Source organism: Leptodactylus fuscus, chromosome 7 (assembly GCF_031893055.1).
Source record: "Leptodactylus fuscus isolate aLepFus1 chromosome 7, aLepFus1.hap2, whole genome shotgun sequence".
Taxonomy (NCBI): domain Eukaryota; kingdom Metazoa; phylum Chordata; class Amphibia; order Anura; family Leptodactylidae; genus Leptodactylus; species Leptodactylus fuscus.
The window spans coordinates 74,727,938-74,746,779 of record NC_134271.1 but is presented as its reverse complement, the minus strand read 5'-3'; the positions used below and the strand labels follow the sequence as shown (position 1 = coordinate 74,746,779).

At 43.1% G+C, this 18,842-nt stretch overlaps 1 protein-coding gene and 1 non-coding gene across 2 annotated transcripts in view; both read left to right on the top strand.

Moving 5' to 3' along the window:
* Nucleotides 1-9,224: 9,224 nt before the first annotated feature.
* Nucleotides 9,225-9,295, top strand: TRNAG-GCC (transfer RNA glycine (anticodon GCC)). The gene has a single exon. It is a non-coding gene; the product is annotated as a tRNA-Gly (tRNA).
* Nucleotides 9,296-14,200: 4,905 nt separating this feature from the next.
* Nucleotides 14,201-18,842, top strand: part of JPH3 (junctophilin 3) — an 80,181-nt gene continuing 75,539 nt past the window's right edge. The window contains exon 1 of the mRNA XM_075282154.1: nt 14,201-14,712. Coding sequence (XP_075138255.1) covers nt 14,331-14,712 — 382 coding nt within the window. The 5' untranslated portion in view covers nt 14,201-14,330. The remainder of the gene's footprint in view (nt 14,713-18,842) is intronic.

Genomic DNA, 18,842 nt, shown 5'->3' with positions numbered 1-18,842 from the left:
CAAACTACCGTAATTATACTGAAGCCATTCATCCATTCTGGAAGCTCTGAATATGGCAGCGTCAGCAGAACTCTCTTAGGCCCCAATATCCACAATTATAAAGCCAAGGCTAACAACACAGAAAAATACTGCTTATAACTGAAGTAAAGGGACTCTGAGTAAGACAGCTTCTTATCCCTCCAAAACAATTTGGAAACTGTGCAGTGTTATAATATCCATTGGCAATCTGAACGCAGTATTCAGCCTTGGGCTGGAGAATCACCATGGCTCTGAGGCGCTGCCAGATCAACTTTCAGGTCACCTGTACAATCTGAGAAATGGTAGAGCACCTCAACAGAAACTCCTGATTACATGGCTGAATGGAGCAAGGGGGGCAATCATTACTCTTACTTACCTGAACGTGGGAACAAGCTGCTACTCCAGAGAAATTTACAGTTTCATGTTGGTGTCCTGCTGAGTCCAGGATGCAGGTCCTACAGAAGATGGTCAAAAGCTGAGATACACATGCAGCAGTAGTTATGAAACTTCTCTAGGTGCTAATGCAAGTCATGATACAGGTCTTGGAAACTTTCTTTAGAGCAACGTTGTGAGACAATAGGGTGAACCCAAAATCTCTTCTTTCTTTGTGGCTCTTTTTCAAGAATTGCTTGCTATCAAAATCACTGCAACACCAGCCAGCACAGGAAAATATAATCCACAGGATGAAAGGACATGTTTGCAGTGAGAAAACACAGAAACCACAGTTAGATCAGCAAAGGACAATGGCACAGCTCTCAACAGAGCAAAATTGCACAGAAAATGGCATTTTACGTCTCCTGTGTTTTGTTTTTTTTTTTTGTGTGTGTAATTTTTTGGTCACAGATCCACAAACTCGGACGAAATACTGATGCCACACTATCAATTTTTGCAGACAGACAGCACTGATGGAACACTGATCGCAAATCTTGCACTGTCTCACAAGAGTGAGGCAGTATTACCCCTTTGGTTACCCAAGCTTGTGTCAGACCGCAAAATACACATAGTCATTGCAATTAGCCTAAATCTGCCCCAATAAAAGTGTTGTAGGATAAATGCACTAGTAAATATGCCCTAGTAACTAAAGAACAAATAAAAAACTGGCTCAGGGCAGGTTTACACCTGTGCTCGTGTCCGCTTTAGGCAATGCAGCTGGGTTTCCGTCTTCTGCCCCAAGAAACTGGACAAGGGACGGAAACCCGTTAGTCAGTTTTTAAACCCAATCAAGTGAATGGGTTTGAAAAGTGAGTGCCGGTGAGCATTTTTTACCTGTCTGCGGCAACACCGTTTTGTTTTTTTTAGCTGGACACAAAGTCGGACATGCAGGTCTGGTCGACTTTCCCCGTATGTGCCCCGTTGGTGGAGATATCAGTGCCGTTAATTTCAGCACTGATATCTCGTCACTGTCAGAAAGGTATTTCTCACAGCCTAGTGTCATCGCTGGCCTGTGAGGAACGCCCCCCCCCCCCCCTTCCCCAAACAGTACTTGTCCATAGACTATAGGCTTTTAAAAAGTCGATTTTGCTGGAATAGTTTCAGGTGCCATGTCTAATTTACAGAACCTCTAAAGTACCAGTAAAATGGAAACTCTCCCCCAAAAGTCACCCATTTTGGAAACTAAACCCTGTCAGGAATTTATCTAGAGGTATAATGAGCATTTTAACTCCACAGCTGTTTCACTGATTTTATTAACATTGGGAAAGGAAGATGAAAAATTACTAAAATGTCAGTTTAAACCCAAATTTTTCATTTTCACAAGTGGTTAAAGAAGACGCTTCTTGTCCTCTTGTACATGCAGTGTTATATACCCCTAGAAAGCTGTCAGTGCGCTGAATTCAGCAGACTGTTGGCATTTCCATTATGTGCCCCGGGCCTGGAGATATCAGTGTCATTAGTTTCGGCACCTATTTCTGCCCATTGTCAGAAGGGCGTTCCTGACAGTCTAGCTGGGCTGTGAGGAACGCCCCCCCCCCCCCCCAACAGTACTTGTCCAGAGCCCTGTACTGTCAGAGTGAGTGTTCTTTACCGCCTAGTGTTGAGGCTAAGCTGTAAGGCACGCACCCCACCCCCAGTACAAATCTATGGATTTCCTCACAGCCCAGCTAAACTGTCAGGAATGCCCTTCTGACAGTGGGCAGAGATTGGTGCAGAAACTAATGCCACTGATATCTCTAGCCCCGGGGCACATAACGGGAAAGCCGACAGTGCGCTGTATTAAGTGCACTGTCAGCTTTCTAGCGGTATATAAAACCACATGTGCAGGAGGACATGAAAGGTCATCTTTAAAGGAGAAAAGGCACCCCATAGTTCATCACACAATTTATTATGAACACAGCAGTACCCCATATGTGGTTGTAAACTACTGAACAGGCACATACATGACAGGGCTCAGAATGAAAAGACTGCAATTTAGGTTTTTACCCCTGTGAGGGTAAGGGCTAGTTCACACGTGAGTATAAGGGGAGGTTTTTGACAGCGGATTTCGCGTCCAAAACCTCCCCTTATAATGGTGGTCTATGGAGACCGCCGGGCTTCTGTTCTCCGCTAGCGGCGAGCTGCTGCTAGCGGAGAAAAGAAAGGACATGTCCTTTCTTCAGGCGGAAGCCGCACTGTCTCAGTCGCGCGGCTTCCACCCCCCGCAGCTCCCTCCTATGTCGGCTCATTCATTTGAGCCGACAGCAGAGGGTTAAGCCGCGACAGCGATGGTCGCGGTGGGCGGGTTTTGACAAGAGAGAGACGCGGCTCGCCGCGTCTCTCTCTGTGTCAAAACCCGCGCGGGCAGTTCACGTGTGAACTAGCCCTAAGAGTCCCCCAGCTATGTACAGTAGTTTCCAGCTATGTATTCTGCCTTGTCAGTTATTATTACCTGTTCAGAATTCTCATACACAGGGTGGAATTTGTGTCTGTTAAGCAGGGTTCATACTAGCGTCGGTGTCCGACAGTTAGTGTCCGATGCTAATGTCCGCGCAAAATCTTTCCCGATTTTGCACGGACATTAGCATCGGACACTAGCTGTGTCCGTTACATTTTGCATTATTTTAATGGGGCATCATTTGCGTTCTTTACTGTCCATGTCTGTCCTTAAGTGTCTGTTTGCAAAGATGTCTGATTTTTCAAGCAGACAGCTAAATCCTACATGTAGGATTTAGCTGTCCACTTGAAAAATCAGACATGTTTGTATACGGACACTTAAGAACAGATACGGACAGTAAAGAACACACATGATGTCCCATTTAAAATAATGCAAAATGTAACGGACACAGCTAGTGTCCGATGCTAATATCCATGCAAGATTTTGGGCGGACATTAGCATCGGACACTAACTGTCGGACACCCACGCTAGTGTGAACGCCCCCTTAACAAAACCTGTTTACCTTTAGGAATGTGGACTGTCTGCTCTGTAATCACAGCCCCTTGTTCTGTCCTGAGCTCCATTAGCATACCTGTGCTAACATCATTGTCCCAGCAGGTGGACATCCAGGTAGACACCAATTGAAGAACCTATAAATACACAAACCGCACAAATGTTGTCTATAAGGCAAACTTCAAAGCGGATATGGGTTTCTGATAATATATGCCTAGGAGGACATGCCACAGTTGCACCGTTAAATTCCTCAGGTGTGCAAGGCAGAACCAAATGCTCCAAGTCCAAACTCGGTAGTGTTGGGAGCAGGGGAAAGGTCCGGACACAGAATTTATTACCTAAGAGGAATTGGGGTGTTATCCTTGGTGTCTACGCAATGGGGATCTCGCCATCAACCCCATCATACCATTGGCCTGACACCATGATCATCTGACAAGAAATTACGGCTGTTTTAGTTATTTGGTTTCAAGGATGGAAGTTTGGACTTTTATCCCTAATGACATCACTGCTCCGTGAGCAGATTGAAGCACCTTGCTGACTTAAGCTTGCACCCTGAAGCCTGGAAGTGAGGGCCCAGCGAACCAACTACAGACTCGTGTCGATATTGTTTCTTTTCTATATTTTGTTCCCATTTTATTTTATGTATTATTTTGGGGGGTTTTTTCACTGTATTTGCTTGTCACCCACTGATATGTATTTCTGTATATGTTAGTGGCTAGTACTGACCCACTCGGGTTAATAAATATATAAAATTTATAAAGCTCATTTCGAATTATCCTATAAGACTCAGGCACACTCTTGGGGGTGAGTGGAAAGAAGGGTGATCGCCAGGTGTACCAAGCAGCTTGGTAAGGCGGTATCCTTCACAACCCCACATCTGTTTTGTAGATTATATTAATATTGGGACGTGAAAAACAAAAAGAAAATAAATTTTTTGAATAAAACCTCACTTTTGCACCAAATTTTTCATTTTCACATGGGGTTAAAGGAAAAAATGTGCCCCACAATTTGAAATGCAACCACCAATCAGTGGCTTCAGCAGAACTCCGGAAGAGACCCATTGAGTTAAAGGACCTGAATGCACCAATAGGACACCAGAGCATTGGGAACAGGTGAGTATGATTTTTTTTTATTTTATTTTCACTACCCCAGGCCGATTTAAAAGTTAAAAGGGTTTTCAAATTTTTCTGGTAATGTAGCTCTATGAGGGCTTGTTTTTCTTGGTGGATTCAGCCACTTCATTTTTAACATCTTTAATTTTTTTTTTTTTACCATTCAGCGTACAGCATAATTAACATGTTACTTTTATTCTATGGCTTGTTATGAATATGGCAATACCTATTTTATATTGTTTTTTTTATGTGGTACTAATTTTGTAGAACAACAATCCGTTTTAGGACCAAAATCAATTGTTTTGTATTGCCATCTTCTGAGTAGCAATTTTTATTTTTCTGTTAATGGAGCTTGTTGAGGGCTTATTTTTTGGGGGGACAGGTCTGTGTCCATGTATGTGGTGTATGTGGACCTTATGAATATTATCTCTGCTGCTCTATTATGATACTGTATTATATCATCTTAATTATAATAATATAGTCATGTTTAATATCACAAAGGCAGCTTTGGAAATGGGGCTCTGTCAGCTGTCTGTATATTCACTACATGTCTATAATCCGCTGCTGCCAGATCAAGGCAAAACATCTGTATTGTCACAAATCAGCAGATTATACTGAGTAAGGATTTTCTACAATCCTATTTTCAAGTTAAAGTAGCTCTTTGGAATCCTGGCTGATTTAGCAGATACTGTCACTACCTACAGCCACAGTTATGGAGATGTTCGGTTGTTTGTTACTTGTATCTGCTTCAGAAAAAGCTCTAAGTATTTAAAACGAGATTGTAACCCAGCTTTCCTAGACTACTGTATATTAAGTATGCCTAGGTATACTACAATATCTAGGGCAAATAATACTTGTTGCCAGAAAAGCCACCAGAACCAGCACAACTAAGAATTTAGTATAATAGTAACTCAACAAACCGCTGCTCAACACATAAAGGATTCTATATATCATTGTCTACTCTGGGTATTCCATACAGTGGAACAGGAAGATGACAGAGGAGAATTAAGGAGATTTTGCTGCTCTTTTATGGGATTAGGAGTAATTGATGTAATTATCCCTATTGAGGAGATCAGAATTTCAAGACTATTGTATATTGCCTAGGACCCCTATCTGATCTTATTCTTTGCTGCTCAGCGAGTGATGCTTGGTTAAACTGTCTAGGCTCTTGATGTTTAAAGAAGGTTGAAAAAAAGAGTCTTCCTTGTATCTGACATGTTATTGTAAAAGTGTAGAGGAAAGGATGGACAGAAGATACAGCCAGGTCAGGGGGCTGCTGAATGACAGTACTGACATGGCCTACATGGAGTGCAACAACAGTCTTTACTGAAGTATGCTTGCACAGTGGTTGTTCCTCAGAGGGGTGCAAATAGTCTTCTTATAAGGTACTACAATATTTCAATGTTACACAATACAGAACAGTCTATATACTCTCAGAAAATGGCTAGTAGTAGTGGCTTTCCTCTGCAGCTATTCTCTTCATCAGTATATCACTTTCCCTGACTCAGGGCGATACTGTTCTCAGAGGTCTTTGCACTGATCTCTTCTGTGCTGAGGGTGCCCTCTAGATCTGGGTCTCATGCTATATGGAGGCCAACAATAATTGTCTACAGTAGACTTGCCATAAAAAGAAAAAAATTCTATCTATCTATCTATCTATCTATCTATCTATCTATCTATCTATCTATCTATCTATGTATCTATCCATCCATCCATCTATCTATCTATTGTGGGGAAGGTCGCTCGATAGCAGTAATCGTGCGGACCCAAAGAGTCAGAGACAAGGACACAATGTCTGGTGCAAACAGGTTTATTTGAAAAAACAGCAAAATAAATAAACCTTCACTTCAGATACAGAATAAGCACAATAAAATATAGCCTCAAACAAAACCCTGCTTGCCCGAAACAGTAAAAAAAAATTACTTTTCGTGTGGCTTACTACCAACCACACAAACAAAATAGCACAGTTTGGTCTCACCAGACCCTCAGTATTTCAAGACAGACTTAGGCCTAGCACGCCTCCTCTCCTCCCAGGATCTGCCCTGAAGTGCAAGCTCTGCAGCTTTTGAGGGCCAAGTAAAAAGCATAGGACCTACACCTGGGGCTGAGACCTACTCATATGTCAGAAACCTGGGGGAGACATACCGGGACTCCAGCACTCTGCCTGTCACCTTCTCCCAATATAACAATAATAATTGTATGAATTCTGGAATAAAGCCTGTGAAGAATTGAAACACGTTAGTTCAAAAATGACAACCAAATACAATAAGACAGTCTTTACCCAAAACAAATAAACCATTAGGAGCGGTCTAGGAACACCTGACGGGTCAACTACACCACCATGTGTATCCCTTTACCCTCAAAACCCCCAATACCTATTAGCCAACAGTTCAACTGAACAAGCAGGACTCTGCAGTGGAAACAACTTTTGATTTTCTGACAGCATTTGCATCCTTAGCAAAAAAAAATTTATATACTTGCATATATACTATACTTATATATCCTGCATTTCTTTATTCTTTCCCTTGCTTCTCTTGTGAGAGCAGTACACTACTTCTCACTGTGTATGATGTAGGGGCTTGTGCGTAAAGAAGAAAAATATTAGAGTGGAGGAGGGGCACTTCAAAAAGCTGTTTGGTGTAGGGTCTGGGTGTCAGAATCCCACTGATCATATCAGGGCTGGGTGGAAGAGTATTTGACTGCCCAGGGTGTCACATTGCCACCTATGACTAGGGGAGCAATGTTATCCAAAGTTAGTACTTCCATCAGTGATAGAGGCTCTCATTGGTAACTAGAGGCCCAGGCGGTAACCAGCTAGTATGGGTTAGAGATGTGGCTTAATATATGTAACTACACAGCAGTACACTGCGCACTGTGCATAGTGTCTCTCTTTCTGTACACCTATAACTTGGGGAGCAATGTTATCCAAACCAGTCAGAACTTCCAACAGTGATAGAGGCTCTCATTGGTAACTAGAGGCCCAGGCGGTAACCAGTGAGTATAAGTTAGAGATGTGGCTTAATATATGTAACTACACAGCAGTACACTGCGCACTGTGCATAGTGTCTCTCTGTACACCTATAACTTGGGGAGAAATGTTATCCAAACCAGTCAGTACTTCCAACAGTGATAGAGGCTCTCATTGGTAACTAGAGGCCCAGGCGGTAACCAGTGAGTATAGATTAGAGGTGTAGCTTAATATATACATAAACTGCATAGTGTCTCACTTTCTGTCCACTGAAACTTGGGAGGTTTTTTGTCTTATAATTCTAGGTTCTCATCTGGCATCTACAGTAAAGGGCTTATCCAGCCAAGTAAAGCTAACTTCACATCTGCTCTGTGTTTTCTATTTTTCCAATCCGCCAGAGAATCAGAAAAATGAAAGGAAATAAAAAGCCCATTGGCTCCATTTTTTTTTTTTTTGTCACCATGTTTGCCTCCGTTTTTATCAGATGTCTGCTTTTTTGATGCAACAAAAGCACAAGCTGATGTGACCATCTAAAAATAGGCATCTGACAGAATGGAGATTGTATATTTTTTTCTTTATACTGAAATTAATATATCATACAAAAAATGTACAAACAGAAGACTTGTGTTAACTCCAATACTTCCATTTTTTATGACTTTTTGTGGCATAGGAACAGGGGCGTAACTATCGTAGAGGCAGCGGAGGCAGCTGCCACAGGGCCCGGACCATTAGGGGGCCCGGTGACTGCCGCTACCGCTGCGTTTTTTTTTTAAATAGGCCGATACGGGCCCTATTCACTTGCCAATCCTGGCTGGGCCGGGATCGGCAAGTGACACCGCGGGCCCCACAAAGACTATCATTGTACTCGGGGGTCTTTGCAGACCCCTGAGTATAATGATCGGCGGATCGGAGAGGAAAGAAACATAAAAAACTGTTACTTACCTCTCCTCGATCCTGCCAGGCCTCCGTCCTACTTTGTCTGACGTCTCTGACGTCACATGAACCCGGCATGCTTCCCGGGTCATGTGACGTCCGACATCATTAAAGAAGGACGTGTAAGCAACAGTGTTTTATTTTAATGTTTTTATTCCCCAGATCTCCGATTATTATACTCTGGGGTCTGAAAATGAGACTAGAAATAGCTTCATGAAGTGCAGTACCCCTCTGTGACCACATGGCGACGTACTAGTTCTATGAGACTACCTCATGTCATCTATGGAGCTTCCTTCCACTGTCACCCAAACATTCCCATCACATTCACATTCCTCCTCCAGCTGACTGCAAACTCTGTGCGGCCCAGAATCCCAGATCATGACAGCTTCTACGGATTGTAGACCCCTCGAGAGATCTGCAGACATTGCGCTGCCTCCTTCTAACAGAAACACAGTCAGCACTGTACAAGTCCACACAATATGGTTCTCTGCCATTGTGGTATACTCTGTAGATTATTACGCCACTGATCCCTATAGAGATCTGCAGAACATTTCTCTGTCTCCACCTATTGATATGCTGCAATAATATTCTACATATCATTACATTATTATTATTATTATTATTATTATTATAATATTATTCTGCAGATGATTACACCACTGAAATCTGTAAACATCTGCAGAACATTACTAGGGAATAACCCCATCATGGTGATGAATTCAGGAACAGCTCCCCCTCCCTCCTCTTACTGCAGTCCTGTAATATTCTGGAAGGGAATAGGTGTTGGTGCACAGAAATTCCACAGATGTTCCCGACTGAGTGCACAGCTGGAGCATTGGTGGTTCAGTGGTAGAATTCTCGCCTGCCACGCGGGAGGCCCGGGTTCGATTCCCGGCCAATGCAAAGTAGTATTTTGTTTATAAATAAATAAAAAATAAACAAATGTCGCTTTCTTTTTTCAAGTCATTTTTTTGCATCCTAAAATCTAGTCCTAAACTGATTTTTTTTTTTTTTTTAATTCTAACAGGAAGAGAATATAGACAAGTGATTATAAAGTTTGTAACCCTTCATAGGCTAATGTTACCAGCAATAACACTTTGTACTTGCGATCTGCCATGATCAGATACTGTAATAATGGCTACATAGCACAGGTTAGTGTTATAGTCGCCCTCTAAACCAAGCCTGACAACTATATTCTATGTAATTTTTGGAGAAGATCGCCTTGATCCTTGAGCTTCCTTTTCCCCAGGATCAGGCAGGGTTTAGACTCTAGAAAGGTATTCAGCAATACCACATCTGCTGCTCCATTGTGACAAATATCTTATGGCTACTGAAAAGCTAATCGTTCTCATTATGCAAGTTGCCTCTGGAATCTGGGAAACATAAGTAAAAAAATCCTATAAGGACTTTAGTGGCAGCCGTATAGGTGGTCACACATCTGTACCCTGTTGCTTCCAGTTATAGGTGAACAGCAAACTTGCCTCACACTAGTATTTTCTGTAGACCTTGAAGTGGTTGTCTAAGATTCAATATTAAAGGGAGTCTATCATTAGAAAAACACCTTTTTAACTAATGGCACATTGGAATAGCCTTTAAAAAGGATATTTTACTCCTAGCTTCCATTCTTTTCTTCTTCCCGCCATTTCTGATGAAAATCTGTTCTTCTGTTATGCTAATTACAATCAAGGAGCACTGGGGGTGTTCCCCCTGTGCTCTGAATACCCCCGCTTCGTAACCTTCCGATGCAAATTATGATCATGGAGCAGGGGCGTTTCCCCTGTGCTCCGAGTACCCCCTGCGTCATAATCTTCCACCACCCCTTAGCTTATTTTGTTTACTCCCTCTTCCTCTGCTCTGGATCTTCTGATTTTCGCAGGCATTGGACACAGCACTGTACGATATCAAATTTCATGCATGCGCAATCGGCTCTGCCACTTCAGGTTCAGGCAGAACCAACTGCGCATGCCCAGGCTGCCATTTTACGGTGATCTGTTACACTTTTGTAGCTCTCTGGAGAATTAAGCATACTGAGCATACCAATGTCTGCGAAAGGCAGAAGATCTGGAGCAGAGGAAGAGGGAGTAAACAAAATAAGCTAAGGGGTGGTGGAAGATTATGACGCAGGGGGTACTCGGAGCACAGGGGAAACGCCCCTGCTCCATGATCATAATTTGCATAACAGAAGAAATGGATTTGATCAGAAACGGTGGGGAGAAGAAAGGAATGGAAGGTAGGAGTGCCCTTAGTTAAAAAGGTGTTTTTCCAATGATAGACTCCAATAAAGTGTATACAATATCCTATACGCGTCTGACCTCCTTGACCAGAGTGTGCCTCCCTGATTTCTTTTGGTAATCTGTCTACTGTAATCCTGGCCACGTGTCTGGTGTTCGGTGTAATCAGTGGTGTTTGCTGCCTCCTCTGCCTCAGGGGTGAACCTAGCCATCTTGCCGCCTGAGGTGGACAGCAGAAAGCCGCCCCCCCCAATCCCAACCCCACCACCACCACCCGCCGACCCCCTACGGCAAAGAGGCTAGGTTCACCCCTGACTACACAGCATGTAGTCCAAAAATTGCCTGGATTACTGTTATATGCTATCATAGGATGTTATAGCATTTTTACAACCATTCCAGATGAGAGGCCAACTGGTCTTTTTCGTTCTTTACATTTCACAATTTTGTGATCCCGAAGTTACAACAGATCTACAGTATTTTGGCTGCTTGGTGTTCTCTTCCCTTTTTTGAGTGATTATTAGGATAGGTCATCATTATTGGATTGGTGGGACTCCGTCACCTCGATTTATTATATCATAACCTGTCAGTCTTTATTTTAGGGGATGGGATTAGGTGGCAGACAAAGGTGAAAACAGGTACTTTGAAAGATTAAAGGGGTATTCCCATGACGCTTGTTCACTAATCTGCAGGCTGTTGTGCTCTCTTCACTTCCTGCTTCTCTCGGCACATAGGTGGGCGGGGTTTCACTTGCACGGGATTGGTTGTAAATGAATTACCACAGTGTGAAGCTGATGTAGCAGAGCAGGATTTGAGTCAGTTTGCATTACATACAGAGGTAACGGACTCCCTATCTCAGCCCTTACCAGCCAAATTCAATTAAACCGACTGATAAGAGCTCAGAAATCCTGGAGCTCTCTGAGAAGCTCCGCTTCTTAAAAGACACAAACAGCTCAGAACTGCTCCCAGCCCCTCCCTCCCCCCCTGAGAGCAGGCAGCTACATCACTTGACAAATGAGCAGATAATCCTAAGGGCCATAGAAACGGAGTGTAAACAATGAAGTGAATAAATTAAGATAGCGGTCAAACAAAGCAGTTTTGATAAAGCAATGCATTTAGGAAAAGTCTTAAATCCACATAAACTAGCAGTATAGATAGGATCCTTGTGATGGGACAACCCCTTTAAAGGGGCTCTATCAGCAAAATCATGCTGATAGAGCCCCACATGTGCGTGAATAGTCTTTAAAAAGGCTATTCAGGCACCGTAAAAGTTATATTAAACTACCCCCCAATTTTAAAATAATACCCTAAAAAAGAATGTGATCAACTTACCCATCGTGCACGGTGGGCGGGCATTCAGGGTCCGCCGTCTTCTTCATCCACGCCTCCTCTTCCTGCGATGTCCTCGGGTCTGCGAACTGACATTGCTAAAAAAAAATGGTGTGGGCGAATGCGCAGTAGCTGTAGTAGAAGCAGCATGCTACTGCGCATGCGCCCACACCATTTTTTTTTAGCAATGTCAGTTTGTGAGCGTCGGAGGAAGACGGGACCCGAGGACATCGCAGGAAGAGGAGGCGTGGATGAAAGACAGCGGACCCTGAATGCCCGCCCACCATGCACAATGAGTAAGTTGATCACATTCTTTTTTAGGATATTATTTTAAAACTGGGGTGGTAGTTTAATATAACTTTAGCAGTGCCTGAATAGCCTTTTTAAAGGCTATTCACGCATATGTGGCGCTCTATCAGCATGATTTTACTGATAGAGCCCCTTTAAAAGTGATTTTCTCAGCAGCAAGATGTTCATTAAGCACCCCTACAACAGCATATAAGTGGAATAGCAGCAATTTTGGTGGAGGTAGTCTCCCTTTTAAACAAAAAATCCAGACATGGAAAGAATTTGGAAATTCTGCTGAATAAACGATAAAATATATTAAGATGTAGTGCTCTACGTATCCATAGACTTCAACTGGTAAAACGTAGCTCAAAAGTGCACACGTTCTCTACATTTTATCTGTTTTGTGTTTATATATACCATTTTTAAAGGGCAGAATAGTGCTACGTTTTAGAGTCCTTCAAAGAAGTCTGCTCAATATATCAATAAAATATGATTAAATATTAGAGTAAATTAGAAACATGTGTTTTAAAAAGAATACATAAAATGAATACAATCTGTAAGTAAAAAAAAATGGACAAAAACCACTATAGAAAGAGAGGCCTATATGTTTAATACAATACAAAAAGGAAATTTCACATATATGCTATACATAAAACAAAATTGTTATGTAAACAACCCCTAAAGGGGTTTAAGAATAACAGTCTGTGTTACATCTGGTATATACAAGAATAGGTGAGTGATAATAGTTTTATATATTCAGACAGATTACACCATGACACTAACAACATATAAAGGGTGACAGACATTACTGGTATGTAAAGTGATAAGTCTAACATTAATGATATATATGCCTATATCTAACATTAGGAATATTGAATATTATGATACTGTAGAATATATAGTAGGGGGAAATTTAACCTTGCCGTGACCTTTAGTGGTAGTCTAAAATGTACCGACTGCTGCAACTTGTAGGCATACAGATGATTTCAGCAATGCCAAATTGTCAATGGTTGAGGCATGTTAATGACAAAGTCAGTGTGTGTGTGTGTGTGTGTATATATATATATATATATATATATATATATATATATATATATATATATACACACACACACATATGGATGCCATTAACAGTAAACCTGTGGGCATGTGACATTCCTGCTATATACAGGTGTATCAGAGAGATATATACATACAGATAGATAGATATGTAGGTGTATTATGTTAATGGTTACTCTATATACGGAAACAGGTCACAAGGGAGTACAGTGTCAAAGAATTGGTGTTTAAAGGGACACTGGCAGTATAGGGTATATATGGAAAATGTTACATTAGGAGTATTTACGTACAGAGGTGAATAGATTAATCCTTTATTAATATACATAAACAGTTTAGTTACATTAGTAGTATACACAACAGTGTGTATAGAGGTGTATACAGTAATAAGTGACAGTGGTACAATATATACCCGAATATTAGAGGTATACACGCTGCCATTCCAGGAATACACAGTGATAGGTGACAATACGATGTACGGGGACAGGTAAGTGCCATTAGCCATAAATGGTGACATTGCTATATAGAGATGATGGACAGTACGGTATATATGGGGGTGACGTTAGCGGTCTCTCTCGGGAGACTTTGGTACCATGGCACGGGGTGACACCGGGGGCAGATCTAGTGACAAGTGACTACTGTGTTGTGTGTATGACACCGGGCTGATGATGCCAGAGACCCCGCCCCGGTGCTGACACCGGCATCCCGGTCGTTGCTGTCTGGGATTATCCCGCGGTCGCCTTATTGCGCAGTCGCTGCGTCTTGTGAGCGCAAAGGGCGCAGCCGAGATCCATCAGTCCCGGGAGCAGCAGCCAATGCAGCGGGAGGAGGAGGAGGAGGGGGCCGGGACATAGACGAGGAGGAGGGGGAGGAGGAGGGAGAGGGCTCGGCAGCTGCAGTGCTCATCCCCCCGTACACGGCGAGCATCCCCCGGAATGCTGGGGAGCCCGGGGTCCCTGAGTGCGCCCCTGTGCTGAGCCCCGGGCCCCCCCGGAGCCCCGTCTTCAGAGCGTGTGTGCAGGGGCCGCGGTACGTGCATGTCCACGGGGGGAAGATTTAACTTTGACGATGGGGGGTCTTACTGCGGCGGCTGGCAGGACGGTAAGGCGCACGGCCACGGCATCTGTACCGGTCCCAAGGGCCAGGGCGAGTACACGGGCTCCTGGAGTCACGGCTTCGAGGTGCTGGGCGTCTACACCTGGCCCAGCGGCAACACCTACCAGGGCACCTGGGCGCAGGGCAAGCGTCATGGCATCGGCGTGGAGAGCAAGGGCAAGTGGGTGTACCGGGGCGAGTGGACCAACGGCTTCAAGGGACGATACGGGGTCCGGGAGTGTACAGGCAACGGCGCCAAGTACGAGGGTACGTGGACCAACGGGCTGCAGGATGGGTACGGCACCGAGACCTACTCTGACGGAGGTAAGAGGCTGCGCTGCTGAGGCCCCTGGACTCTCCTATGTCATGTATAGCTGCCGAGAGATCCTCAATTGCTCCATGTGTAGAATAAGGACCCCTCATGTTATGTGTACAATGTGGACCCCAGGACAGCTGCACGTCATGTAGTGACTGAGGAGGGCCCCTTGACAGCTCCTTACCATGTAGCTTCTAAGCACCCCTGGGCAGCTCCACGTTGTGTATGGAATGGGGACCCTGCACAACTCCATATTATATCTAGATTGGGGAGCCTGGACAGCTCCATATTATGTATAGAATGGGAACCCTTGGATAGCTCCATGGTATGATTAGAATGGGGACCCTGGACAGCTCCATGTTAAGTAAAGAATGGGAACCCATGGACAGCTCCATGGTATGTATAGAATGGGAACCCTTGGATAACTCCATGGTATGTATAGAGTGGGGACCCTGGACAGCTCCATGGTATGTATAGAATGGGAACCCTTGGACAGCTCCATGGGACCCTGGACAGCTCCATGGTATGTAAAGAATGGGAACCCTTGGACAGCTCCATGTTATGTATAGAATGGGGACCTTGGACAGTTCCATGGTATGTAAAGAATGGGAACCCTTGGACAGGTCCATGTTATGTATTTATCTCACTAAGCCATCATATTCCACAGTGCTTTACAGATGCTGCCATATATAGCAGCTGCTGGGCCCTGGACAACTCTGTGTCGTGTATGGAGTGAGGATCTCCTGAGAGCTCCATGTCATGTGCAGAATAAAGGCCACTGGACAGATCCATGTCATGTATAGAATGAGGGACTTTGGACAGCTAATGAGGGCTTTGGACAGTTATGCATAGCTTCTGAAGGCCACTGGACATATCAATGTTATGACTAAAATGAGGGCCCCTGGACATCTCCATGTATATCTGCTGAGGGTCCTTGGATAGGTTCATGTCATTCATAGAATGAGGGACTCTGGACAGTTTGCTGTCATGCATATAATGAAGGGCCCTGGACAGTTCTATGACCTGTAAAGAATAGGCTTTTAAACACCTTCATATCACATATATCTGCTCTATGTCCTGCATAGAATAAAGGACCCTGTATATCTCCATGTCATGTAAAAATAATTAGGGCTCTCAGACAACTTTTTGTCTTGAGTACAATGAGGTCCCTAGGCAGCCTCATGTCATGTATAGCTGCTGAGGGCACTAGACAGGTCAGTGTTATGTATAGCTACTGAGGGCCCCTGAATATATCCATGTTATGACTAGAATGATTGCCTATGGGCATTTCTATGCCATATAAAGAATCAGGGCCCCTAGACAGCTCCATGTCATGTACAACACGTGGGGCTCCTGGACAGCTCCATGACATGTATGGTATGAAGGTCCCTGGACAGCTCCATGTCTTGTATAGAATGAGAGCCCCTGGAAAGCTCCATGATATGTATGGAATGGCGACACCTGGACAACTCCATGCCATGTATGTCTTTCTGCTGAGGGTCCCTGAACAGATTCATGTCATGTATAGAATAAGGGACTCTTGACAATTTGTTGTCATGTATGTAATAAAGGACCCTGGACATGTTCATGTCATGTAAAGATTAGGCTCCTAGAAAGCTCCATTCACATATAACTGCTTAGGACCCTTGGACAGTTTCATGCCATGTGTAGAATGGAAACGTTTGGATAGCTCCATGTCATGTTAGCATGAAGTACCAACGAAAGCTCCATTTCATGTATAGAATAAGGACTTGTGCTAAAGCGTGAGGTCCCATGGAGGTTCTTTAAAAGGATATTTCCTCAATGATAATCATATTTCATATGAAAGTACTTTGCATAATATCATCGTCAACCAATGAAAGTAATTATGCAAATTGAATATATCTTTAGAAAAAGCCTGTAAATCCCCCTTTTCCTACAACTGTTTGACCACTTTTGCCACTGGATATAGTAGTCCATCTTCATCCAGGTCAAGCATGCTCAGTTTCTCTATTTCTTTCATATAGTTGTTTATTATATCAGTGCTACATAGCCATACGTGTGCCATCCAACAGATGGAGCATGTGCTGTACATGTATAATTTCTATTTGGAGGGAAGGCCATGGTGGCACTTATGAAGCACACAATGCAAGGTACCTGGGAAATGTAGTTTTCACTGGTGAAAAATAGACAGTCACATGCTCCACAGTAAGGTTGAAAATATAATTGCGCTATGGGGGGGGGTGTAGATCTTGGAAGAAAGGACACATAGAAGGTTGCTGAAATCTCATTTATGGTGCAACTGTCTTATGTGCATGGTTGCTACAATTTAAAAAAAAAACAAAAACAACTTTGAGCTGGGAAACCCCTCTAAATACAGCTGTCAGTCTCTGTATGGAGCCTGCAGTGACTAACACTCTGCAGATCTAGCCATCCACTGGCTTCACTACTGCGTTGTACCAGTTGATTGCCACATCTGATGTCTGGGCATTGCCCTGTGAGAGCCTGCGTATCATCATTTCAGATGGAGCCTCCAGTCCTGCACCCAACACACTAGTCACAGAGTTGCTCCACCCAGAGACAGGACCGTGGAAGCTGCTTGTAATAATTGTAACACATTTAATGTGTACAGATAATACCTGCATGTAGAGAGAGACAGATTTGATATAGATATAAAAGATTGAGATATGAGACAGATATGTGAGATAGATAGCTATGAGAGAGATAGATGCCATTCATAGACGGATGTATGATAGCTAGCTAAAAAATTGGGATCTGTAGGTAGACAAATAAGCAGACTATAGTAGAGATATATACGCCTAATCTGAACGGTATGTTTTGCTATGGAGGATAATAATGAGAGTTCCTAAATACTAATGATATAACACTGATTATAGTTATTATTCTGGATTCACAGGTTGTAAGTCTCTGCCCTCAATGTGGGGACATTAGCTGGATCTTATACATTCAGCAGCAGATTACTTAATTCCCTACACACGGAGTAAAAAAAAAAAAGTTTAATTTCTGAAAAAAGGCACTGCTTCCCTCACGCCGCCACGATTATCATGGGCCTCTGCCATAATCCACTTTCCAGGGTGATAGCAGTGTATGGGGAATGTGTGCAGGCCTCTCAGTAATACTCTAGTAAGCTGATCTAGAGATAATGCACCAACGCTCCCATCAGTGTCTCCCTGTCATCAGACGGCTCTCTAATAGAATTCCATTTTACTGGATGCCTTATTTTTTATTTTTCTATATATTATAGTGTCTGCTTTCAGTGAATTTGTGTGTGTAAGGGATCTCCAGCTTCCAGAGACATATGACTGGTATGTCCAGTTCTAATATAGGTGTATCCGTGTTTATTACTGGAGGCCTGGGGTCAGTGACCACTCTCAGTTGATATATTATGCAGGACATGTGCTGTGTACAATGCAGGCTATATGTTTCTTTGTCTAATTTGCTGCAACGTGTAAGGGTAGGGAAATACTAAGTATTTCTTCATATTTATACCAGAATTATTTTCCAACTTTTTTTGGGCATCTGGGCCAGAATTTTTCAGATAGATTGATACAGTATTCTGTCTATCTCTAGGGCTGGACAATTGTTTTAAAAAAAAACCCCAAAAAAACTGAATGTCAGCTCACTGAGAATTTGCTCACATAGATTATTTCAATTATTTTGCATCCATATTATCTCTACTTCATACCTCTATTGCTGTACCTAGACTGTACCCCCTCCACCATCTTGAATACTTTCATACCTGACTTTTGAGCTCCTGTGTATATGTCAAAGCAGATAAAGATTCACTGTTAGAATAAGAGACAACATCCCTTATAACAATCTGTATGTCGTTATGAAGTTTTATAAGGAAACCTCATGGCGGTACTTCATCCCCATCTTGATCAGAGAAGTCTATTGCTACAGAAGAAGTAAAGCCGAAGTTAACCCATTTGTTGCAGAAGGATATCCATATTAATAGAGGTTTTCTGTAGATACCTTTATAATTGAGGCTGCAGAGCTCTGATCTTTTCCTGTGTATCATTGACAGTGTATTATTTTGCAATGTGTCCCTGTAATGAGATTTGCCTCTGGGTCCCCAGCTGGAAATATATTGGTATCTGGGGAGAAGCAAGCTCAGTGTGTCACTGCCAGCTTCTAG